This window comes from Bombina bombina, chromosome 4 (assembly GCF_027579735.1).
Source record: "Bombina bombina isolate aBomBom1 chromosome 4, aBomBom1.pri, whole genome shotgun sequence".
Classification (NCBI taxonomy): domain Eukaryota; kingdom Metazoa; phylum Chordata; class Amphibia; order Anura; family Bombinatoridae; genus Bombina; species Bombina bombina.
In genome coordinates, this window is record NC_069502.1 from 1,036,121,163 (window position 1) to 1,036,147,085 (window position 25,923).

The 25,923-nt window shown below is 38.5% G+C and overlaps 1 protein-coding gene across 1 annotated transcript in view; it reads left to right on the plus strand.

Annotated features, from left to right (window-relative positions):
* The first annotated feature begins 741 nt into the window (after nt 1-741).
* Nucleotides 742-25,923, plus strand: part of LOC128658167 (molecular chaperone MKKS-like) — a 56,463-nt gene continuing 31,281 nt past the window's right edge. The window contains exon 1 of the mRNA XM_053712677.1: nt 742-1,880. Coding sequence (XP_053568652.1) covers nt 890-1,880 — 991 coding nt within the window. The 5' untranslated portion in view covers nt 742-889. The remainder of the gene's footprint in view (nt 1,881-25,923) is intronic.

Below are 25,923 nucleotides of genomic sequence, written 5' to 3' on the forward strand. Positions count from 1 at the left end.
AATGCACTGCTTCTCAATGCCTTTTCAATAGCAGTCACATGACTGAAAAAAAAAGGTTGTTATTCTGAAATGGTGCAAATTGAACCGTTGTAAACCGAGGACCACCTGTGTGTATATAACATACAGTGTGTTTGTGTATATATAACAAAATGTTAGAAAATTGATTAAATAAGATTATAATGATGAGGAGACCTAGAATAAGAAGGGATGAAATGGTTCTGAGTGGTAGAGATAGTGAGCTTTAGTGAATTTTCCTATTATGTCTCATACTACATATTTTGCTTAAAATGTTTGCTCAGATTTGCTAACTTTTGTGATCTTTTTTGCAATCCTTTTGATAATGAACCTCTGAAACTTGTTCTACAAATCACAAAAATTAATCTATTTACAATATTTATTACCTGTTCATAGCAAACGTTTTGGTGAAATATTAGTTTAGATTCCTATGACAGGTAATTAAAGGATTATTATGTTAATTATCATTTATTTGTATAGTGCTGCAAAAATCTGTAGCGCATAAATACTTTTTTTTTTCTTCTAGGTATTTATTTTACTTCTATAAAGAAGAAAGGATGCGAAACAAATCGTGGTTCAGAAAGAACTTGCTCTTGGTGGCTGGAGTGTCATTTTTGGGCTTTCACTTTGGAACATATTTTATTCAGAAAGTGGCCAAAAGTTCTGCAAAAACAACTCTAGAGCCGAAAGAAGTTAAAAATGAATGAACAGCCTACTCGACTTATACAAACTTGTATTTCTTTTTACCAGAATCCCATCCCATTGCATCTCAATTTTTAGACTTTTGCATGATTTTTCCCATCAATAAAATTTAATTACAAATGAAATAATTAGAACTCAAGTTATTTTCTTTGAGGTTGTCATAAGGCTAAAAATGTCAAGGTTTGAACCTAAGAAACCTTCACTTTGTACTTCAGGGCCTTTATTGAATGATACATTTAGGGAATCCCTGAGTGTTTTACATGCAATTGTAAAGTCTTGTTATGGTCCATTTGGTCGGCTGAAACAGCTTCACAATGGTATAGGAGGATGTGTCACTACTACATCACAGTCACATGCCTTGCTTAGTGGCTTTTCTGTCCGTCATCCAGCTGTAAAGCTAATAGCTGCTTCTATCTGCAATCACATATCTACTTTTAGTGATTGTGGCCTTTTTGCTGCCAATTTGTGCTGCAACTTGATTGATCAGTTCACAAATTTAAATATTTCTCCCCATACAATAATAAGATTGAGCAAGCATATTTTAAATCTATGTATTACTTATTTGAAGTCTGAGGATTGTGCCTGCAAAATGGCAGTAGATTTCAGCAACAGCAAGTCATTACTTAGTGTTGCTTACTCTGTAGTCTCTAGTAAGCCTGCATGTATGCTTACTGCAAATGAAGCAAATTACATCAGTACCTTGGCTGTAAAAGCCTTTCTTTTGACAGTTCCAAATGATGTAGGGTCAAGTGTTACTTTAGGTAAGAGCATTATAGTTCCTGTTGAAGGGGAGGATGTAATGGGATCTTCAGTTGTTTCTGGACTCCTTATTGAAATGTCAGATTATTATTTGACTCGAGAATTACCATCTACTCAGTTAACCACTAAACCCCTTAAAGTTGCCTTATTTTCTATTTCTTTATCTGGAGACTTTTGTGAAACTGGAGAAGGAACTTTGGATGTCTTTGATAGTGTAAACCCTGACATTGTTATGTTGGATCAGCTGTTTGCTTTGGGAAAACAGCTAGTGGATGATCATGTAATGCTTCTTTTGTGCCAAAAAGTGATCCATCCAGCCCTAAAACAATATCTTAAAGAACAGGATGTCTTTGCAGTGGATAGATTAGGAGCAGCAGTTATGGAACCCCTGAGTCAAATGACAGGTAAATTTAATTATCCGATTTATGACTGTATATACGTAATTGTTTTATCTTGCAAAACAATGTTTTATCATTTAATAGTTATAATCTGTGCAGTTTTATTCTGATCTTTAAATCTATACATTTATTTTGGAAAAAGTGTTACTTAAAGGGACATTAAACGCTTTGAGATTAATATAAAGTGATACATCGTATTTATAAAAAGAAACTTCTGTAATATACTTTCATTTTTTTTGTCCCATTTCCTGTAATTCCATTCTGAAGTTGTAAACTTTTCAGTTCCTGTTAGAAATGGAAGTGCAGAACACGGCTATATTCCACACAGCCATTGGCTGCACACTCTAGTGACCTATTTATAACTGTCCCTAATTGGCCAAAGCAGAGAAAGTAACCTAAGTTACAACATGACAGCTCCCATTGTTTAATAGACACTGAAACATTACACTTATTTTGTCACTATTTAAACAACAAATGAAACTTAAAAAAAAAAAAATCTTTGTACCAGGGGCTGCCATCTTGGAGCTCAGGTATTTTCACAGCCTGTGACAAAAGCTGTGCACACTCACAGATCAGTAATATTGCCCGTTTCATACACCTGTATAATGTGCTTCAGGTTAGGGTGCATAATACAAAGCAGGAGCTGTTCGTTTTTTGCTGTGATTGCATTGCTCTTTATTATCGTTAGGTGTTTTTTAAAGTCTGTTTTGTGTAACTGTAAAACTGTGTAAAAAAATGCAAAAATATAAAACTCACATGATGTATGATGCACACTAACCTGAAGCACATTATACAGATGCAAACAAAAAGTGTACACTATTACTGATCTGTGAGTGTGCACTTCTTCTGTCACAGGCTGTGAGAATACCTGAGCTCCAAGATGGCAGCCCCCAGTACAAAGAAGCGGAGCTTCAGTATCTGGCACCTTTTAAGCTATTAAAACAGAAGTGTTTTGTAAAGAGCTGCAGGAACAGGATGAAATACAATAACATACTTCTTTTGTAGTTGTGCTCTGTAGTTTAATGTCCCTTTAACTCAATATTAAATATATCACATTCTGCTAGCTCTGTATTATTTTTTTTTACATACCGCTGTTCTGATCCCCCTGCCCGCCCCAAACTGAGTGTATTTTTTTCTTCTCCAATCCGATAGTCAATAAAATTATGCTGCTCTTTCATCTGTCTGAGCACACTCACATTCCTGTCAATCAGACTAGTTGTACTAGGCACAATAGATGCTATAGATCTGTAGCAACTGGGGGAGGTCCAGTTTAGTCTGCATGTGCACTATGTCATCAGGAAAGCTGTGCAGTGAGAAACTGAATGAACGTACTCTATTATAGTCTATGGCTCTTTAGAGATCACTATCATTAGGCTAGGCACCGGCATTGTTGAAAATGGGAAAAAATGTTCCATTAGATAGGCAGCCTGAGGACCAGTACAGATTGGTTATTTACAGGTAAATAATACGATTATTTTTGCACTTTGAGAAATGTGACAGGAATTAGTAGATTTTTTAACGATCAAACAAATTAATGAAAAAAAAAATAATCAAGTTTAATGTGCCTTTAACTGTCTAGTATACAAAATCAGTTAAAAATTACTGAGATTTTTCCAACGCAATGTTATGGTTAATTAATCTATTGCATTCTTGATAGTTAAACATTTTCCTTTTCACTTTGTAATCTCTTATTCAAGTGTGTAGGCAAGGTTTAGAATGGAAAGGGGTTACACAATACACCTGAATTTAAAAACTGCAAACCCATATGAGGTTTTGTCTGCTGTCACTAAAGTAAAAATTATATTTCTATGAAAATAAAATGTAATGTCACTGATATTTATTGCAGCATGTAGATGTTTTTACGAACACTAAACAAGGATAAACCTTTACAGAGTGTTCACAACACCTTTTCTTAAAATCACTACTTTATTTGGACAGTTTAAAAGACATGCAACATTTTGGGCCTTTCAGCCCTTAATCATGCATAAATTAGTTGAAGCTACTTGCTTCTATTTATAACACAAAGCATCATACATTTAAAAACATAGACTGCCATTTATCAACATTTAACTTGTATCTGATTCAACAATTCCACCTAGTGGCCACAACATGTAAAGTATTTTCTTAAAGGCATTTTTTACATTAAAGGCAACTTTTCATATTAAAGATAATTACAGTCTAATAAAGTTGAAGCAAGAACCTATATACACAGTGCACTTATCAAATAGCCTGAATAGTTGTTTTTATCCATAATCCAAATTAGCTTTCATAATATACATCAATCACAGGAAAACAGAGCAATCAACGTCTATATTAAGTCCCTTAGGTGACATAGTGTCTAATTCATATATCCAGAAAAGTTCCCTTTGTTTCTGCAATCTTTCTCTATCACCCCCATCTCTAAGTGGTTGAATTTGATTTATGACACACCATCGTAAGTGGCTAATTTGGTGGCCTTTTTCTATTAAATGGAAAGACGCTGATGCTCCCCACACCTAATATTGGACCAATATTGGCTGAGACTGTCGCAGATTTTATGAGTCGTTTCAGCTATATTAAACCAAGGCACAGGGACGTGTAAATATATATATATATATATATATATATATATATATATATATATATATATATATATTACATGGGTTGATTCATGTGTAAAGACTGTTTTAATTTTATATTTACACCCCGCTTCTTGGGTGAATAAAGGTATCACCCTTAATCATGGAATGGCAGCTCATGCAACCTATACATGGGTAACATCCTAGCTGCTTCTTAGTAAAATAGGTTTGTTGTATATTATTACCTGAGCCAACATCTGTTTTTACTAATTTGTCTCTTAGGTTCTTAACCCTTCTAAAGGCCATAATTGGTTGCTCTTGGAAAGCATCTATGTCTCCATAGATTGTAACCTAACGTGAGGAAAAAACATGTTGTTATCAAATTCTTTAACATGTATAAACAAGAATATTTGTCCATAAAAAATAAAAGAAAGAACTAATGACATCATATTAAAAGGAGCAGACATGGGATAGAAAATTGCAAGGTAACCCTACGTTTAAAATTCAAGAGATTCATGCCATTTTTATTAAAACTTAATAATGGCATTAAAGATAAAACAACAAGTATATTTTCTGACTAATGATTCCCTGAGAATTCAGTTATTTTATACTACACCAAAAATTCTTAAAAAATCTTACAACCCCTCCAGGGAGGCCTACAGTATCAAGTGCTAACTCTGTGTTTACCAATATATCAATATTCCTTTATAAATTACTGCAAGCTAAAGTGACCAAGATTGACTCCTTATATTAAAGATACCAATGATTTCTTGAAAAATTTAAAGATGTATATCTTCCCTTATCCAAATATATTTTATTCACTTTAGACGTTAAAAATTTATACACTTGCTTACAACATAAACGGGTATTGGGATTATTAAAAAAAATATTAGTAGTAGATTGGGATATTCAGGATTACAGATTAATTTATCGAGACCTTCTGAGAATGATTCTGTACTGGAACAATTTTTTGTTCTATTATGATTGGTTTATCCAGGTGAAGGGGACAGCCATGGGATCAAATGTTGCCTCGTCAAATGCCAACTTTAATATGATATATATTAAAGAAAAGTATATGAAAGTTTGTTTAAAGAGTATGGTGCCATATGGTGGCTCTATATTGATGACGTGTTTGGCATATGGTGGGAGAAGTGAGACCCCTGGTGAATTTTGTAACAGAACTTAATACTTCAGTAACTGGCTCTGAGTTTTCCCTTACATATAGTGAGGTACCTGTAGCATTCTTAGACACAAGAATTTATAAAAAAAAGATAATGGTCTGGCTTTTGATTTATATACCCAGGATACAGACATAAATTCTCTCTTTCATTGCAACAGTTTTCATCCTAGAGGTTTGGTTGAGTCTTTGCCAGGTAGCCAATTTTTAAGAGTGCAATAAATGTGTATCTGGACAGTCCCTTCTAGAAACAAGAATTGGAGAAATTAAACAGACATTCATTCATAGAGTATATCCTCCTAACTTAATCCAGAAACATGTGGAACATATAAAACATACCCCCCAACAAACTAAGACAAGTAAATTAACAAAATAAAAGATTTTGGATGTTCTTTGTGTCCCAATACAGCCCATATAGTGCTAAGATTTCTAAGATTATTAAGAAATATTGGCATGTATTGAGGGACTGTAATGGAGACATAGAGGCCTTCCAAGAGCAACCAATGATGGCCTTTAGAAGGGTTAATAACCAAAGAGACTAATTAGTAAAAACAGATGTTGGCTCAGGTAAAAAAATATAACAAACCGATCTGACAAAAAAGCAGCTAGGATGTTTACCATGTATGGGTTGCATGAGCTTCCATTCCATGAATATGGGTGATACCTTTAATTACCCAAGAAGGGTGTATAAATATAAAATTAAAATTTTCTTTACATGTGAATCAACCCATGTAATATATATGATTACATGTCCCTGTTTCTTGGTATACAGGTAGCCCTCAGTTTACGCCGGGGTTAGGTTCCAGAAGGAATGGTTGTAAATTGAAACCCAGTTTATAATGTAAGTCAATGGGAAGTGAGGGAGGTAGGTTCCAGGCCCCTCTCAAAATTAAAAAAAAGTAACACCCAATACATTATTTTTAAAGCTTTGAAATGAAGACTTTAAATGCTAATTATAAACCTAATAAAATAATCACACAACACAGAATAAATAATTAAACTAAGTTAAATGAACAAAAACATTTGCTAAACAGCATTATAAACCTAATAAAATAATCACACAACACAGACTTCCCTTGCATTTTTCTGCAAACAGTTCTTTCTATGTATTCCAATCTGGACTGATTTATAGACAGGAAGATCTCGTTCCTTTGAAATCTGCTCGATAGCTCAGGTCTGGTTAAACTGATTAATTTGCAATGCACTGCGAAGCATTGCGATTCTGTATAGAGAACAAGTAGGATTGCAGTGCGCATGCGCAGACGCACGTCAAGAGGGAACGCGCGCTGTGAAGAAAGGAGAAGACGGACGTTCGATCGGCTGTTGGCTGCAGGGGCTATGACGGTAAGTATATAAAAAAAATGTTTTTTTAGCAAGGCGGACAGAATAGGCTATTTCGGAAGAAGATATTATAAGTGTGTTTAATGCTTCCACTAAGCTTTTTCTCTGCATAACAATAATAAATGCAATATTAGTTTATAATTGGATAATACATGAATTTAATTAAACAAGGTTTACAGTCCCTTTAATGTAAAAAATTGCCTTAAAAAAACCCTTTACATGTTATGGCCACTAGGTGGCAATGTTGGATCAGATACAAGTTCAAATGTTGAAATGTTGATAAATGACAGTCTGTTTTTTTAAATGTATGATGCTTTTTACTAAAAATAGAAGCAAGTAGTTTACCCTTTTTAAGAGTATTTGTCCAAAGTGGTGATAGTCGTCTAAAAATGTCTAGTATGTCCATGGCAGTTTTGAGTAGCAGATTATTATCTATTATTATATTTGTTTTATACTAGTCAAAATAATTAAATTACAGAAAATAAGGCCACTTTGCATTGGGTTTTTTTTTTTTTGTCTTAGTGGGTAGTTGTTACTTAAAAACAAAAACCCTATTCCCTCTGGTATCAGGACAGTAAAATGAAAATGAAACTTTCATGGTTCAGATAGATCAAGCAATTCCAAACAACTTTCCAATTTACTTCTATTACCTGATTTGCTTCTTTCTTTTGGTATCCTTTGCTGAAAAGCATACCCGGGTATGCTCAGGAACAGCAATGCACTATTGGGAGCAGATATTTGTAATATGACCATGGGGAAACCAGATGTGGACTCCTGTGCTTAGAGAAATATGGCTGCACATTTTTGACGAGGCCCAAAGTAGGCCAAAACGATTGGGGTTGCCATGTTCTTTGTTTAGAGAAGGATTGTCTTGTGTTTCGAGGCTGGACTGACCTTGTTAGGTGGAATCAGATTGATGTACTTCAGGAAAGTTCTTTTTTGTGAAAAGCGCTATTGGGCTAAAAGAAGCTGCTCCCAGGTGGTAAATCTCCACAGAACAAGCTACTTGTTGTTTCCGAGAGAGTGCTTCTCTTTCTGTATGTATTTGCTGCATATATATGCCTCATTATTAACTCACCCAATGTGTTCAGAAAAGGGAAAAAGGTGATATGATAGAAAAGTTCAACTATATTAAGGGTCTTAGTAAAGCTGAGGTTGTGAGTACATTTCAGAAAAAGAGCAATTCCAGAACAAGAGGTCATGATCTCAAGCTCCAGGGTAATAGGTTCAGGAGTAATTTGCAGAATTACTTCTTCACAGAAAGGGTGGGTTGATTCATGGGCTTCCATTATAGGTGGTAAGGACAAACACTGTTGGGGACTTCAAGAAAGCCTGGTATAAGCAAAAGGCTTTTCCTACAAACTAAATAACACTTTTAGAACATTTTGGGCAGACTTGTTGGGTCTGTGGTTCTTATCTGTTGTCAAAATCTGTTTCTCTGTTAAACGGACATAAAACACTATTGAGTTGGTTACATAAAATGCTTGATTATGTGTTAGTTAAAAATTGCATTATGCTTTTCATTTTCCAATACTAATAACTGAAAGTGCATGCTGCCCTGCCACAAATCTGTCTCTAATTGGCATCACAGATAAGGTACTGCAAACCAATGCAATTTGTATGAGCAAAATAGTCATGGCTAGCATTGTCTATTCCAATAACAAGTCCAGATTGGCCTCTCCATATAAGACAAATGTTGAAAGAATAACACAAGAAAGAAAAAACAATTGCACTACTAGTGTTGTTTCCTAATAGGTATTATTGTTAGATAATTGATTATATAATTTTCAGTTTTTAACAATAGTTTGGGAGGAAGAGGTGCTCTATACAAAATAGTTAAATGAACAAAAGAATCCAAGTGAAAAACACTAGGAAAGTGTGTACTAAAATAGTACTCTACAACACTGTTTCATCACATCTGGTTAGAATTTTTATAATGGTTTGTAATATCATTCACAGAAAGACTGAATTTAAAACTTAACTTTTAATTATTAATAATAAAATCAAATTACGTAAATAAAAACACAATGTGGTTTCCGTGGTTCTATGATAATAATATTCTAAATCGTTCCTGAATAATTCAGAAATATAGTAAGGTACTGGTTAATAATGGCCACTGTGTTGCTCCTGTATGGTAAAGGATCACCTAAAACAAGTAGGTTTGGATATCAAAATCCGTGATAATACACATCATTATATTATTATTATTATTATCGGTTATTTGTAGAGCGCCAACAGATTCTGCAGCGCTATAAACAAAGGCGCAGTACAACAAAACAATTATATGGATCAAATGGGTAGAGGGCCTTGCCAAGAGTTGCACTGTTGTGGTCAGCTCTTAAGAAGGTGATCTTCAAACAGCTGGACTCTTAGGCTTACATGCTAAGGGGGGTTCAGGGGATAGCGATGGAGGAGAGGAACTGGTATAAAGAAAGGTTAGCGTAGGTTGTATGCATCCCTGAACAGTAGTCTTTAGGGAGCGCTTGAAGCTTTCAAAACTAGGGGAGAGTCTTGTGTAGCGAGGCAGAGAGTTCAGCAAGATAGGAGCCAGTCTGGAGAAGTCCTGTAAACGGGAGTGTGAGGAGGTAACAAGAGAGGAGCAGAGTAGGAGGTCATGAACACAGCGAAGAGGACAGGAGGGAGAGTATCTGGAGAGAAGGTCTGAGATATAGGGGGGAGCAGTGCAGTTGAGGGCTTTGTATCTCACAGTCAGAATTTTGTGTTTGTTATACACACTTTATATTACATTAAAGTACAGTGATTAACTCCACATAAGCTAGCTCACACAGTTGAGATCTGTTAACTATTTGTTGTAATATAAGTAATATTATTTCGATCTGTGTATTATCACGGATTTTGATATACAAACATACTTGTGTTAGGTGACACGACTTTGCTCCTTTACAATACAGGAGCAACACAGTGGCCATTATTATACTGTACCTTACTATACTAATTTGGCTTATTTCTTTTTAAAGACCCGATGAGTCCACGGATTTCATCCTTACTTGTGGGATATTCACTCCTGGTCAGCAGGAGGAGGCAAAGAGCACCACAGCAGAGCTGCTATATATAGCTCCTCCCTTCCCTCCCACTCCAGTCATTCTCTTTGCCTACGTTAGTGATAGGAAGAGGCAAAGTGAGGTGTTAGATTAGATTCTTCAATCAAGAGTTTATTGTTTTTAAAGTAGTGCCAGAGAGTGCTGCTTTGTTCTAGGGTGTAGCCGTAGTCCATATCAGTCTCTACAGTAGAGCTTTTGGTGGCTTTAGAGCAATGGGAACTTGTGGGACATAATTCTCACTGCGCCTCCCATGTAATTGTTTGCTACCCGTACCAAGAAAATCTGAGGGATATTTACTCAGGACTTTCTTTTTAAATTGCAGGTCCATGTGAGGGAGAGGACCTCCTGGGAATTGCCTTACTGTCCGGCAAGAGATGAGGTAAGTGCTAACTTTACTCTGGGGGTGGAAGAGAGACTCTGAACAAAGTTGGGCACTTCGTTTTATCCCTCATCGGATTTAACTCCCTTATCAGAATCCCTCAGAGTTTCAGGTGATACTTTGGGACCGTTACATGCAGGCTCTGGGTCTGTTTGACACTTAGGCTCTCATTTTATAGCTACGGAGCCATACATAGAATGAGCCCAGGGTTAGACATGTTGCCACAACAAGGCAGTGTGAGGCGGCATAAATCTGGGGTTCTATCTCCCGGCGGTTTCTCAGTAGCTGACTGGGAGATCTTATATAAAGCTCAGTGTACAGGGCACGGTTTCCTATCTTCCGGCGGTTTAATTATAGCCGACTGGGAGATCTCATAGTGACATATTTTGTGAGGCAATGTATGAGAATTATGTTATTTTCTACCGGCGGTTTAATAATAGCCGACTGGGAGATTTCTTATGGCCACAATTTGAGTTTTTCGGACTAGACTGTTCAGTCCGTTTCTATTCCCCCGAAGGCCTTTTTTTATATATAAATGGCGACCGGGAGAGGTTTATGATCACGCCCACGATGGGCGGAGTTCTGTTTATCGCCATTTTTAGTTGCGCACCTCTGTGTTTTGTTCTTCCTGATATCGGAAGATTTAGCAGAGAATGGTGTTCTCTATAGGGTACGGGGTGGAAGGTAAATTTGGAAAAGAGTTCCTTAATCCCATGACAAGGGTAACTTTCTTGGGAACTATAATAGATTCCATATCTCTAACGATTTTTTCTGACGCAGTGTCAGGAAATCAGCGATTATCGATACCCGTTTAGACATTCAGTCCACTAATCGGTCTTCATTGGCTCAGTGCATGGAGGTAATCGGGCTGATGGTGACGGCAATGGACATCACCCCGTTTGCTTGGTTTTATCTCAGATCTCTGCAGTTAAGCATGCTCAGGCAATGGATTGGAGATTATACCGATTTGTCTCATCGAATACTACTGGAGCAGGAGACAAGGGATTTTCTTTAGTGGTGGTTGTCTCTGGATCATCTTTCCCAGGGAATCTACTTTTGCAGACCATCTTGGGTATTTGTGACAACAGTCTCCAGCCTTCTAGGGTGGGGAGGGAGCAGTTTGGGGCTCCTTAACCCCTTAACGACCGAGGACATGCAGGGTACGTCCTCAAAAAAAAGGCAGTTAACGCCTGAGGACGTACCCTGCACGTCGTCTGTGTGGAAAGCAGCTGGAAGCGATCCTGCTCGCTTCCAGCGGCTTTCCGGTTATTGCAGTGATGCGTCGATATGGAGGCATCCTGCAATAACCTTTGGTAGCCATCCGATGCAGAGAGAGCCACTCTGTGGCCCTCTCTGCACCGGAGATCGGTGGTTTACCTCGTTGGTGGGTGGGAGCCTGTGTGGGAGGCCGGTGGCGGCCATCAATGGCCCTGGTCATGTGGAGGGGGGCGGGATCGTGGGTGGGAATGTCCGGGGGCGGGCGGGAGCGTGCACGGGGAGGGAGCGGGTGGGAACCACTACACTACAGAAAAAATGTGTCCCAAAATTAAATAAAAGTGGGGCTAAAAATGTAAAAACAATCAGTTAGGTGGTGGGGGTTGGTCTGTGGGGGAAGCTACACTACAGAAAAAAAATAAAAAAAAATAAAAAATGAACTTTTTTTTTTTTTTTGCAAACTGGGTACTGGCAGACAGCTGCCAGTACCCAAGATGGCCCCCAATAAGGCAGAGGGGGAGGGTTAGAGAGCTGTTTTGGGGGGGATCAGGGAGGTTGGGGGCTAAGGGGGGATCCTACACACAGCATATGTAAATATGCTCTTTTTTTTTTTTAAACTTTTTATTTTAGTACTGGCAGACTTTCTGCCAGTACTTAAGATGGCGGGAACAATTGTGGGGTGGGGGGGGGGAACGGAGCTGTTTGGGAGGGATCAGGGGGTGGGATGTGTCAGGTGGGAGGCTGATCTCTACACTAAAGCTAAAATTAACCCTGTAAGCTCCCTACAAGCTACTTAATTAACCCCTTCACTGCTAGCCATAATACATGTGTGATGCGCAGCAGCATTTAGCGACTTTCTAATTACCAAAAAGCAATGCCAAAGTCATATATATCTGCTATTTCTGAACAAAGGGGATCCCAGAGAAGCATTTACAACCATTTGTGCCATAATTGCACAAGCTGTTTGTAAATAATTTCAGTGAGAAACCTAAAATTGTGAAAAATTTTACATTTTTTTTAATTTGATCGCATTTGGCGGTGAAATGGTGGCATGAAATATACCAAAATGGGATTAGATCAATACTTGGGGTTGTCTACTACACTAAAGCTAAAATTAACCCTAGAAGCTCCCTACATGCTCCCTAATTAACCCCTTCACTGCTGGGCATAATACACGTGTTGTGTGCTGTGGCATTTAGCAGCCTTCTAATTACCAAAAAGCAAAGCCAAAGCCATATATGTCTGCTATTTCTGAACAAAGGGGCTCCCAGAGAAGCATTTACAACCATTTATGCTATAATTTCATAAGTTGTTTGTAAATAATTTCAGTGAGAAACCTAAAGTTTGTGAAAAAGTGAACAATTTTTTTTTATTTGATCGAATTTGGCGGTGAAATGGTGGCATGAAATATACCAAAATGGGCCTAGATCAATACTTTGGGATGTCTTCTAAAAAAATATATATATAATATATATTGGTGTTCCCATGTAACTTAGCACTAATTTTGAAAAAAAGTGGTTTGGAAATAGCAAAGTGCTACTTTTATTTATGGCCCTATAACTTGAAAAAAAAGCAAAGAACAAATATTGTGTATTTCTAAACTCAGGACAAAATTTAGAAACTATTTAGCATGTTTTTTTTTGGTGGTTGTAGATGTGTAACAGATTTTGGGGGTCAAAGTTAAAAAAAAGTGTGTTTTTTTTTCCATTTTTTCCTCATATTTTATAATTTTTTTATAGTAAATTATAAGATATGATGAAAGTAATGGTATCTTTAGAAAGTCAATTTAATGGCGAGAAAAACGGTATATAATATGTGTGGGTACAGTAAATGAGTAAGAGGAAAATTACAGCTAAACACAAACACAGCAAAAATGTAAAAATAGCCTTGGTCCCAAACGGACAGAAAATGGAAAAGTGCTGTGGTCATTAAGGGTTTAAAGGATCATAAAACCCAATTTTTTTTTTTTCTTTTATGATTTGGAAAGAGCATGTAATTTTAAACAACTTTCTAATTTACTTCTATTATCTAATTTGCTTCATTCTCTTGATATCCTATGCTGAAAAGCATATCTAGATAGGCTCAGTAGCTGCTGGTTGGTGGCTGCACACAGATGCCTTGTATGATTGACTCACCTATGTGCATTGCTATTTCTTCAGCAAAGGATACCTAAAGAATGAAGCAAATTAGATAATAGAAGTAAATCGGAATATTGCTTAAAATTGTATTCTCTACCTGGATCTTGAAAGAAAATGTTTGGGTTTGGTTTCCGTTTAAGGACTCAAGGGGTTTGGACTCAGCCAGAGTTTTTTTTTCTTCCTATAAACATTCTGGAGCTGAGAGCGATCTAACATGTTCTTCTGGCCTGGCCTCAGTTAGCCTCGGTCCAGTTTATCAGGTTCCAGTCAATCTAAATGACGTCCGTGGCTTACATCCATCATCGGGAAAGAACGAGGAGTTCCTTATCGATGACAGAGGTATCCAAAATAATTCAGTGGGCGGTGGCCCATTCTTGCTGCCTGTTGGCAAGCTTCATTCCAGGGGTGGAATATTTGGGCGGATTTTCTGCGCAGGCAGTCCTTTCATCCAGGGGAGTGGGAACTCCATTCAGAAGTGTTCTCCAGTTTTTTCCTCCATTTGCTTTTCTTCCTCGGGCCATTGCTTGAATCAAGCAGGAGAGGGCTTTGGTGATCCTCATAGCACCGACTTCGCCTTGTAGGATTTGGTGTGCAGATCTGGTGGATATGTCCCCTCTGCCACCTTCCTTCTAATTCAAGGGCTCCTCCTTCTGAAACTGACTGCTTGGATATTGAGCATTTATTATCCAAGCAGGGTTTTTCTGATTCGGTCTTTGTGACCATGATTCAGGTTTGAAATCCTGTTATTAGTCAAATTTATCATAAAATATGGCGTAAATATCTCTATTGGTGTTGAATCCATGAACTACTCATGGAGTAGATAGGATTCGTAGAATTTTGTCTTTTTTCCAGGGTTTATCGTCTGGTAGATTTCCCAGATGTACAATTGTTTTGTCGGGCCTTGGTCAGGATCAGGCCTGTGTTCATAGCAGTTACTCCTCTTTGGAGTCTGAATTTAGTTTCAGAGTTCTTCAAGGGGCTCCGTTTGAGCCTATTTTTTCCTTTAGATATTGTGTTGTTATCTTGAAAAGTTTTGTTTTTTGTGGATGTTTCTTCTGCTCGGAGAGTGTCAGAACTCTCAGCATTTCTGTATGAGTCTCCTTATCTTATTTCCATTCAGATAAGGTATTTTTACAGACTAACTTAGGATTTCTTCCTAAGGTTGTTTCTGGCCGGAACATTAATCAAGAGATTTTTGTTCCTTACTTATGTCTTAATCCTTCTTTAAAGGGACAGTCTACACTTATAACAACCTTAGTCCATCCGTTAGATTATTTTCCGATTTTCATTACACACCCCTGCAGCAATATTGAGTCATCTACACATCCAGAGTTATTTACAATGAAAAGTTATATTCCAACGGTTAGAAATGGCCGCTCCACTCCGCCTACCCAATACATCACTAACTCTCTTATTTTCCACTGTCCAATCAAAAATTACTCACCGATTAAAATACTGTATCGCGCTTTCAGTGCTTCGCGCATGCGCAACGGCCCTAGGAACCAACTATCCGGAACCAAACTTTCTCTCAATGTTTCTGCTGCTTTCAAATATCATAAATACCCGTTATTATGTGTTTGTTTATTAAGAGTGTTTGATAATCGCTGCAAAGGTTGATTAGATTAGCAGTTGACAATTACCTAAAAGAAACTTCGGAGTGTCAGAATTGCTGCAACTGCAAACAAAGGGAGCGTTTTTGGGTTTGCTCCGATAACGCTGACAGACTTCCGGTTTCGAGCTGTATCTCTATGCGCATGTGTATTAGAGTCCTATTACGTCACTTAGTGCTCCGTGCACGAGTGTGATAGGGAAGGAGAACCACTCGATAAGTTAGGAGGAGAAGCTATTGGGAGGAGTTTGGCGGCCATATTTGAATAATAAAATATAAACTTCTTTTAAGAAAATGTGGGTGAGTGAAAAAGTGAAAATACGGATGCAGGGGTTCAATAAAGTTGTCAGCTAGAGATCGTAGCTATGGGATAAGGTTGTTATAGGTGTAGACTGTCCCTTTAAAGAGGGAACGACGTTTGCACAATTTGGACGTGGTCCGTACTTTCCAGTTTTCCCTATGGGCGACTGAGGACTTTTGTCAGTCTTCTTCTTTGTTTGTGGTTTTCTCAGGAAAATGCAAGGGACAGGAAGTTCCGGCTCCTCTTTCATTTTGTCTGAAGGGCATCATACGTTTTGCATATGAGACTGCTGGATAGCAGTCTCCTGAGAGAGTTATGGCTCTTTTCGCGAGGGCTGTTGCTTCCTCATGGGCATTAAAGAATGTAGCTTCTGTGGAACAGATTTGTAAGGATGCGACTTGGTCATCTCTACACGCTTTTTCAAAACTTTGCAAAATTGACGTTTTTGTCTCGGCTGAGGCTGTTTTTGGGAGAAAGGTTCTTCAAGCAGTGGTGCCTTCCGTTTAGGTTCCTTGTCTTGTCCCTCCCTTATCATCCGTGTACTCTAGCTTTGGTAATGTATCCCACAAGTAAGGATGAAATCTGTGGACTCATTGTGTCTTTAAAAAGAAAAGAAAATTTATGCTTACCTGATAAATTTATTTCTTTTTAGACACGATGAGTCCACGGCCCGCCCTGTTCTCTGAGACAGGTTATTAACTTTTGTAAACTTCAGACACCTCTGCACCTTGGCTTTTACTTTCTCTTCCTAACTTCGGTCGAATGACTGCAGTGGGAGGGAAGGGAGGAGCTATAAATAGCAGCTCTGCTGTGGTGCTCTTTGCCTCCTCCTGCTGACCAGGAGGTGAATATCCCACAAGTAAGGATGAAATCCGTGGACTCATCGTGTCTAAAAAGAAATAAATTTATCAGGTAAGCATAAATTTTCTTTTCTTACATTTTTTGATTATTATGGAACAATTTAGAATATTATCATAGCACCACCGAAACCACATTGTGTTTTTATTTACGTAATTTGATTTTATTATTAATAATTAAAAGTTAAGTTTTAACTTCCGTCTTTCTAGGAATATTACAAACCATGATAAAAATTCTAGACAAATGCGATGAAACATTGTTGTAGAGTGCTATTTTAGTACACACTTTCCTAGGAGTCTGTTTATCAAGCTCCGAACGGAGCTTAATGCTCCGTGTTTCTGGCTAAATACCGCTGCTCCATAACCTGTCCGCCTGCTCTGAGGCGGGGGACAGACATCGCCGAAAATCAACACGATCTAATACAATCAGGTTGATTGACGCCCCCTGCTGGCGAATCTGCAGGGGGCGGCGTTGCACCAGCAGTTCACAAGAACTACTGGTGCCATGATAATTACGGACAGCGCATGCTGTCTGCATTTATCGATGTGTGGCGGATATGGTCCGCTATAGCATATCATGTCTGTCCGTACAATGATACATTAACCCCCTAGTGTTTTTCACTTGGATTCTTTTGTTCATTTAAATGTTGAAAGAAGTTTGACCATTGCAAATAAGGTGTTTATATTATCTCTTTGGAGCTTTCAGTCTCAGTCTGTATGCAAGTTTAAAGGAACACATCACAAAACTCTTTTAAATAAAATGTGTTTTTTATTCCTTTAAATGGATATTAAACAGTGCTCCTTCGGTAAAAACAAATATGTTAAATCAAAGTAAATATAAAAAGAAAAATATTGTTAAAAAAACAGCAAATAACTAAATTATCAGTGTAGCCCCTGCCTTAGTGTTTTAAGAGCAGAGGATTTTCGAAACCTAGGTTTTTATTCTGTCAGTTCTGGGCATGAGCAAATTTGACTAGCTGTTATCTAGTCTAGTTTTATGCCATCAGGCTAAGATAAACCTTCCTGCAAAGGCCTCCCCCTCCTTGTAGGTCTGTGACAGGAAGCACAAATGTAGTGTACAAAAAAATAAAAATAAAAGGTAAATGCCATTTAAATAGATGAATAATGCATATTAAAATTATTTATATTTATTATAAGCTACTGCTTAGTGCTTTTATTTATAACAACAATGAAACAGACTGTTTAACATCCATTTTATTGTAAAAGAAAATATTCACAGCTGTGATTTATCCAGGGCCGTCTTTAATATTGACTGGACCCTGGGCAAAAATGTTCTTTATCCCCCACCCCATGCAATTTCGCTCTTCACCCCAACATCCCAAAAAAACAACTAAATCAATTTATTTTATAAAAAAAAAAATTATTAGCCCAGCAGTGGATCATCCACTGCTGGGCTAATCATTTTGTAAAAAAATGAAATAAATTGCAATATGCAAAACTGGACCTAAGCAGTGCTAATAAGTAAATAAATATATACATTCCTCCACTGTGGATTCATTTAATATGCTTTTCATTTAAAATGCTTTTATGAGGTTAGCTGGTTAAAGGGATTTAGGGCAGCCAATAGGAGCAAAGCAAGGTAAAAACTGAGGAGGAAGCATGGAGGTGCAGACAAATATAAGTTTACTGACTGGAACAGCAGAACTGCTATGGGAAGCTGTAAAATCTGAGACAGAGAGAAAACAAAAACTATAAAAATAAATCTTACATTAATGTGTGAAGTATCAGCATGACACTATACATCAGCCACAGCAGCACATGTCCCTTCTTTGCTAGGAACAAGTTCCCTCTTACCCTGTACTAGACAATGCTGCATGGGGAGGGGCATGTGTGCATTCACTTATTCTTCCCACTGACACCTTTCTACAAAGCACTGTTCCCCTAACAAACTTAGGGCCACAGCAGAAAGAGCAGGGCTAAGAGGACCAGCAGACTGGATGCTGTCTGCCCAAGGCTGCATGGATACAGTGTGAGACAAGTCACACAGCCTCAAGACTGAAGAGAGCAGTGTGTGCAGCTGCACAGATGCTCAAATCCTCACGTGCCTGCCGCTCCAGCTTTCTGCTGCATGCGCCTACAGTCAGCCCTACCCAGAAACAATCCCCACCATCAGAGCAGTTACCTGGTAACAGTGGTAACCCCAGCAGGACCTTTTCTGATGCAGTGGGAATGGCTGGATGTTGAGTTAGGTTTTAGCAATCAGTGCTGCACAGTGCACATCTAAAACAGCACATGGCAATAGCTTGGCATGTCACATGACACCGGCACGGTCTGGCACAGTTTCTCACAAATAAATATAAGCAGAGAACTTTTGACTGTGACAGTATTAGGACTGACTGTGTGTGTTCCCCATGTCAGATCAGCAGTCTGGTATGAACCAAAAAAAAAAAAAACAACATTTATTTTTTTAGAACTCTTGGGCCCATCAACAAAGACTAGACCCTAGGCAGCTGCCCCTTTTGCCCTGTGTTAAAGACGGCCCTGGATTTATCCCCTTGTCACATTACCTCTAATCTAAGCATAGTAGTGTAATTTAGAGCTCATAATAAAGGATGACAATCCGCTCCTCTTATTGGTTTGCTTGCAATTCTAATTCTCTGGAGTGGCTAAGAGCGGAATGTGAGTGGATGTCCGATTGATTGTGACAAGAAAGAACCAGGGAGCAGGTGGTACAAAGGATGCGCAGAGACAAATTTCTACATGGCAGATCCAAATTTTTACTAGTCATGGTGACCTGGTGCCTTGGGTTTGTCAGACTCTTTCCTATATAAAACAAGAATATATTGCATAGTCTGGCTAATAAAAACAATGAAAATATATTATGCAAAGAAAACAAAACTTAAAGCTGTTCAACATGATGCATGAAATATAAAAAATACACAAATCATAATAATGTTGTATATAAAGGGTTCAGTAGGATAATTATGGATAGAAAAAAGTAACATATAGCAGGAACATATTTGATAATTTGAGAAAATAATTGTGGATGGTGCATTATTCATAATAAAAGCTGGAACTGGATTGCTATTACATAATTAAAAGGAAATTAAACACACATTTATTTTTTTCTTTCATCAATCACATAGAGCATGCAATTTTAACTAACTTTCCAGTTTACTTCCATTATTTAATTTGCTTCATTCTGTTAGGATCCTTTGTTGAAAAGCATACCTAGGTTGGATCAGGAGCAGCAATGCAATACTTTTATTGGCTCACCTGATGTGTTCAGCTAGCTCCCAATAGTGGATTGTTTCTTCAACAAATAATACGAAGAGAATGAAGCACAGTTGATTATAGAAGTAAATTGGAAAGTTGTTTATAAATGTATTCTCTATTTTGAATGTTATAACAGAAAAATGTTGGGTTTCATGTCCCTTTTAAAGTCCTAAAACCTAGTTACTGAATGGAACCCACACCAGTTCAGTGAGACAATGTGACAAACTAGTTTATGAGTAGGGCTTTGTCAATGTCATGACTAGAAATGGGCTGGCAGACCTGGACAACAAGAGATGTATGAGAACAAATGACATCTCAGTCTCATCTGTCTCTGTTAAAGTGAAGGTAAACTTTGGTGAATGAAAGCCCGTTTTTTTAAAATACTATTAAAAACAGGGGCACTTTCATTCAACAAAGTTTACAAAGCAGCCGTTTTGATTAAAAACTTACCTCTCTTTTTTGCACAGCCAGAGCAGTTTACCCCTCCTGGAAATCCTCTCTTCACACGTCAGCAATGACTAATCCGGCTTCCTCCAATCACAGCATGGCCTCAGGAAATGACTACCCTGGGGGGAAAGCTGTGATTGGAGGAAGCAGGATTACTCATTGCTGACGTGTGAAGAGAGGATTTCCAGGAGGGGTAAACTACTGTAGCTGTGAAAAAAACAAAGGTAAGTTTTTAATTTGTAAACTTTGATGAATGAAAGTGCCCCTGTATTTAATAGTATTTTTACAAAACGGGCTTTCATTCATCAAAGTTTACCTTCACTTTAAGTTCAGCAATCAAAGAGAAACTTCTTCCAGGACTCCAGTAGTTGCTTGGGCCTAAACATGAGAAAATTCTAAAGAACAGAGCAAAACATGTACACATTCAGGTGAGTGAAAGAAGTCATCATAACCAAAGCAAAGCTTACAGGTCTTTAATTTGTGTCACCTGGTTTTTGAGAGTATAGAGTTTAAAATAAAATAGTTCAAATCTTTCTCCTGGCTCACACTGAAGTATATTGACAAAGAGAGTTCACTAGCATAAGATTTCAAAGTAGTACTTTTATTAAGAAAAAGGGTGATCAGAATCATGACTTTACTAAAGTATTATGTCGGCCCCTGGATTTCAAAATAAGACTTTAGATTATATATACATATACTATCTATCTATCTATATATACACTGCATGTGTGTGTATGTATGTACGTATAGCGGTTCAGTATATATGAAAATAGAAGCAATTCTCTGGTCTTTTTAACAAAATTGTTTATTGAAACAAGTGCTTGTCTCAATAAACAATTTTGTTAAGAAGAGAGCTATATATATATATATATATATATATATATATATATATATATCTTGAAAGTTCCAGTAATCCAGTGGTCCTGGACGAGTTAGAAATTAGACTTTTTCCTATCTTTACCATTGAGTGGACTACTAACATTTTTCCTCTGAGCTAGTAGCTTTTAACCCCTGACTAGTAAACCCTAGTGATATTTTTCTACCCCTGTATAGATGTATGTGTGAGTGTGTCTATTTATTTATATATACAGGGAGTGCAGAATTATTAGGCAAGTTGTATTTTTGAGGATTAATTTTATTATTGAACAACAACCATGTTCTCAATGAACCCAAAAAACTCATTAATATCAAAGCTGAATAGTTTTGGAAGTAGTTTTCTTCTGTTAAGTGTGATCAGTCCACGGGTCATCATTACTTGTGGGATATTATCTGCTCCCCTACAGGAAGTGCAAGAGGATTCACCCAGCAGAGCTGCTATATAGCTCCTCCCCTCTACGTCACCTCCAGTCATTCTCTTGCACCCAGCAACTAGATAGGTCGTGTGAGAGGACTATGGTGATTATACTTAGTTTTATATCTTCAATCAAAAGTTTGTTATTTTAAAATAACACCGGAGTGTGTTATTACCTCTCTGGCAGAGTTTGAGGAAGAATCTACCAGAGTTTTGCTATGATTTTAGCCGGAGTAGTTAAGATCATATTGCTGTTTCTCGGCCATCTGAGGAGTGAGGTAAAACTTCAGATCAGGGGACAGCGGGCAGATGAATCTGCATAGAGGTATGTAGCAGTTTTTATTTTCTGACAATGGAATTGATGAGAAAATCCTGCCATACCGATATAATGTCATGTATGTATACTTTACACTTCAGTATTCTGGGGAATGGTATTTCACTAGAATTACACTGTAAGAAAGACATAAAGTTGTTTAATAACTAGAGATTATGTTTAATGTTTTTGCTGGAATGTAAAATCATTTTCATTTACTGAGGTACTGAGTGAATAAATGTTTGGGCACTATTTTTCCACTTGGCAGTTGCTTAAATCTGTTTTTTCTGTCAGTTTCTGTTCTCCCTCACTGCTGTGTGTGTGGGGGAGGGGCGCTTTTACTATGCATCAAATATTTTCTCTCAGCAGAGCTGTGAGAATTATAGTTTGACTGACATAAAAACGTTTATTCTGTAATTTGTTTCCTGCTTTCAGAAATTGTTATCTTTGCTAATGGGATTAAACCTTTGCTAAAGTTGTGTTGTTTAATTGCTGAGGGGAACAATCCTTTGCTAAAACTGTATATTCTGACAAAGATTGATGCTATAACTTAATTATTTTAACTGTTATAATTTTTTTCTGTGCTTCTTAAAGGCACAGTTCGTTTTCATATTATTTGTAAATTACTTTGAAAAGTATTTTCAAGTTGCTGTTTATTTGCTAGTGTGTTAAACATGTCTGATTCAGAGGAATATCTCTGTGCTATATGTGTTAATGCCAAACTGGAGCCCAATAGAAATTTATGTACTAAATGTATTGATGCTATTTTAAAAAACAGTCAATCTGTACAAATTGAACATATTTCACCAAACAACGAGGGGAGAGTTATGCCGACTAACTCGCCTCACGTGTCAGTACCTGCATCTCCCGCTCAGGAGGTGCGTGATATTGTAGCGCCGAGTACATCTGGGCGGCCATTACAAATCACATTACAAGATATGGCTACTGTTATGACTGAAGTTTTGGCTAAACTACCAGAACTAAGAGGTAAACGTGATCACTCTGGGGTGAGAACAGAGTGCGCTGATAATGCAAGGGCCATGTCTGATACTGCGTCACAGTTTGCAGAACGTGAAGACGGAGAGCTTCATTCTGTGGGTGACGGTTCTGATCCAAATAAACTGGACTCAGACATTTCAAATTTTAAATTTAAGCTTGAGAACCTCCGTGTGTTACTAGGGGAGGTATTAGCGGCTCTGAATGATTGTAACACTGTTGCAATCCCAGAGAAAATGTGTAGGTTGGATAAATATTTTGCGGTACCGACGAGTACTGACGTTTTTCCTATACCTAAGAGACTTACTGACATTGTTACTAAGGAGTGGGATAGACCCGGTGTGCCTTTCTCACCCCCTCCTATATTCAGAAAGATGTTTCCAATAGACGCCGCCACACGGGACTTATGGCAAATGGTCCCTAAGGTGGAGGGAGCAGTTTCTACTTTAGCTAAGCGTACCACTATCCCAGTGGAGGATAGCTGTGCTTTTTCAGATCCAATGGATAAAAAATTAGAGGGTTACCTTAAGAAAATGTTTGTTCAACAAGGGTTTATATTGCAACCTCTTGCATGTATTGCGCCTGTCACGGCTGCAGCAGCATTTTGGTTTGAGTCTCTGGAAGAGACACTTCAATCATCCACACTAGATGACATCACACACAAACTTAAATTCCTTAAGTTAGCTAATTCATTTATTTCAGATGCCGTAGTACATTTAACTAAACTTGCGGCTAAAAATTCAGGATTCGCCATTCAGGCACGCAGAGCTCTGTGGCTGAAATCCTGGTCAGCTGATGTTACGTCTAAATCTAAATTGCTTAATATTCCTTTCAAAGGGCAGACCTTATTCGGGCCCGGCTTGAAAGAGATTATTGCTGACATTACAGGAGGTAAAGGTCATGCCCTGCCTCAGGACAAGGCCAAAGCCAAGGCTAGACAGTCCAATTTTCGTTCCTTTCGTAATTTCAAAGCAGGAGCAGCATCAACTTCCTCTGCACCAAAACAGGAAGGAGCTGTTGCTCGCTACAGACAAGGCTGGAAACCTAACCAGTCCTGGAACAGGGGCAAACAGGCCAGAAAACCTGCTGCTGCCCCTAAGACAGCATGAATTGAGGGCCCCCGATCCGGGACCGGATCTAGTGGGGGGTAGACTTTCCCTCTTCGCCCAGACTTGGGCAAGAGATGTTCAGGATCCCTGGGCGTTAGAGATCATATCTCAGGGATACCTTCTGGACTTCAAATCCTCTCCCCCAAGAGGGAGATTTCATCTGTCAAGGTTGTCAACAAACCTAACAAAGAAGGAAGCGTTTCTACGCCGCGTACAAGATCTTTTATTAATGGGAGTGATCCATCCAGTTCCGCGGTTGGAACTAGGACAAGGGTTTTACTCAAATCTGTTTGTAGTTCCCAAAAAAGAGGGAACCTTCAGGCCAATCTTGGATTTAAAGATCCTAAACAAATTCCTAAGAGTTCCATCGTTCAAGATGGAAACTATTCGAACATTTTTGCCCATGATCCAAGAGGGTCAGTACATGACCACAGTGGATTTAAAGGATGCTTACCTTCACATACCGATTCACAAAAGCCATTACCGGTATCTAAGGTTTGCCTTTTTGACAGGCATTACCAGTTTGTAGCTCTTCCATTCGGACTGGCTACGGCTCCAAGAATCTTCACAAAGGTTCTGGGCACTCTTCTGGCGGTACTAAGACCGCGAGGAATTTCAGTAGCTCCGTACTTAGACGACATACTGATACAAGCTTCAAGCCTTCAAACTGCCAAATCTCATACAGAGATAGTACTGGCATTTCTAAGGTCGCATGGATGGAAAGTGAACGAAAAGAGAAGTTCTCTCTTTCCACTCACAAGAGTTCCCTTCCTGGGGACTCTGATAGATTCTGTACAAATGAAGATTTACCTAACAGAGGACAGGTTAACAAAACTTCAAAGTGCATGCCGTGTCCTTCATTCTATTCAACACCCATCAGTAGCTCAATGCATGGAGGTAATCGGACTAATGGTAGCAGCAATGGACATAGTTCCTTTTGCACGCCTATATCTCAGACCACTGCAACTGTGCATGCTAAGTCAGTGGAATGGGGATTACTCAGATTTGTCCCCCACTCTAAATCTGAATCAAGAGACCAGAAATTCTCTTCTATGGTGGCTTTATCGGCCACATCTGGCCAGGGGAATGCCATTCAGCAGGCCAGACTGGTCAATTGTAACAACAGACGCCAGCCTACTAGGTTGGGGCGCTGTCTGGAATTCTCTGAAGGCTCAGGGACTATGGAATCAGGAGGAGAGTCTTCTTCCAATAAACATTCTGGAATTGAGAGCAGTCCTCAATGCTCTTCTGGCTTGACCCCAGTTAACAACTCGGGGGTTCATCAGGTTCCGGTCGGACAACATCACGACTGTAGCTTATATCAACCATCAGGGAGGGACAAGAAGCTCCCTAGCAATGATGGAAGTATCGAAGATAATTCGCTGGGCAGAGTCTCACTCTTGCCACCTGTCTGCAATCCACATCCCGGGAGTGGAGAACTGGGAGGCGGATTTCTTAAGTCGTCAGACTTTTCATCCGGGGGAGTGGGAACTTCATGCAGAGGTCTTTGCCCAAATACTTCGACGTTGGGGCAAACCAGAGATAGATCTCATGGCGTCTCGACAGAACGCCAAGCTTCCGCGCTACGGGTCCAGATCCAGGGATCCGGGAGCGGTCCTGATAGATGCCTTGACAGCACCATGGACCTTCAGGATGGCTTATGTGTTTCCACCTTTCCCGATGCTTCCTCGATTGATTGCCAGAATCAAACAGGAGAAAGCATCAGTGATTCTAATAGCGCCTGCATGGCCTCGCAGGACTTGGTATACAGATCTGGTGGACATGTCATTCTGTCCACCTTGGTCGTTACCTCTGAAACAGGACCTTCTGATTCAGGGTCCTTTCAAACATCAAAATCTAACTTCTCTGAAGCTGACTGCTTGGAAATTGAACGCTTGATCTTATCAAAGCGTGGTTTTTCTGAGTCAGTTATTGATACCTTAATACAGGCTAGGAAGCCTGTTACCAGAAAGATTTACCATAAAATATGGCGTAAATACCTATATTGGTGCGAATCCA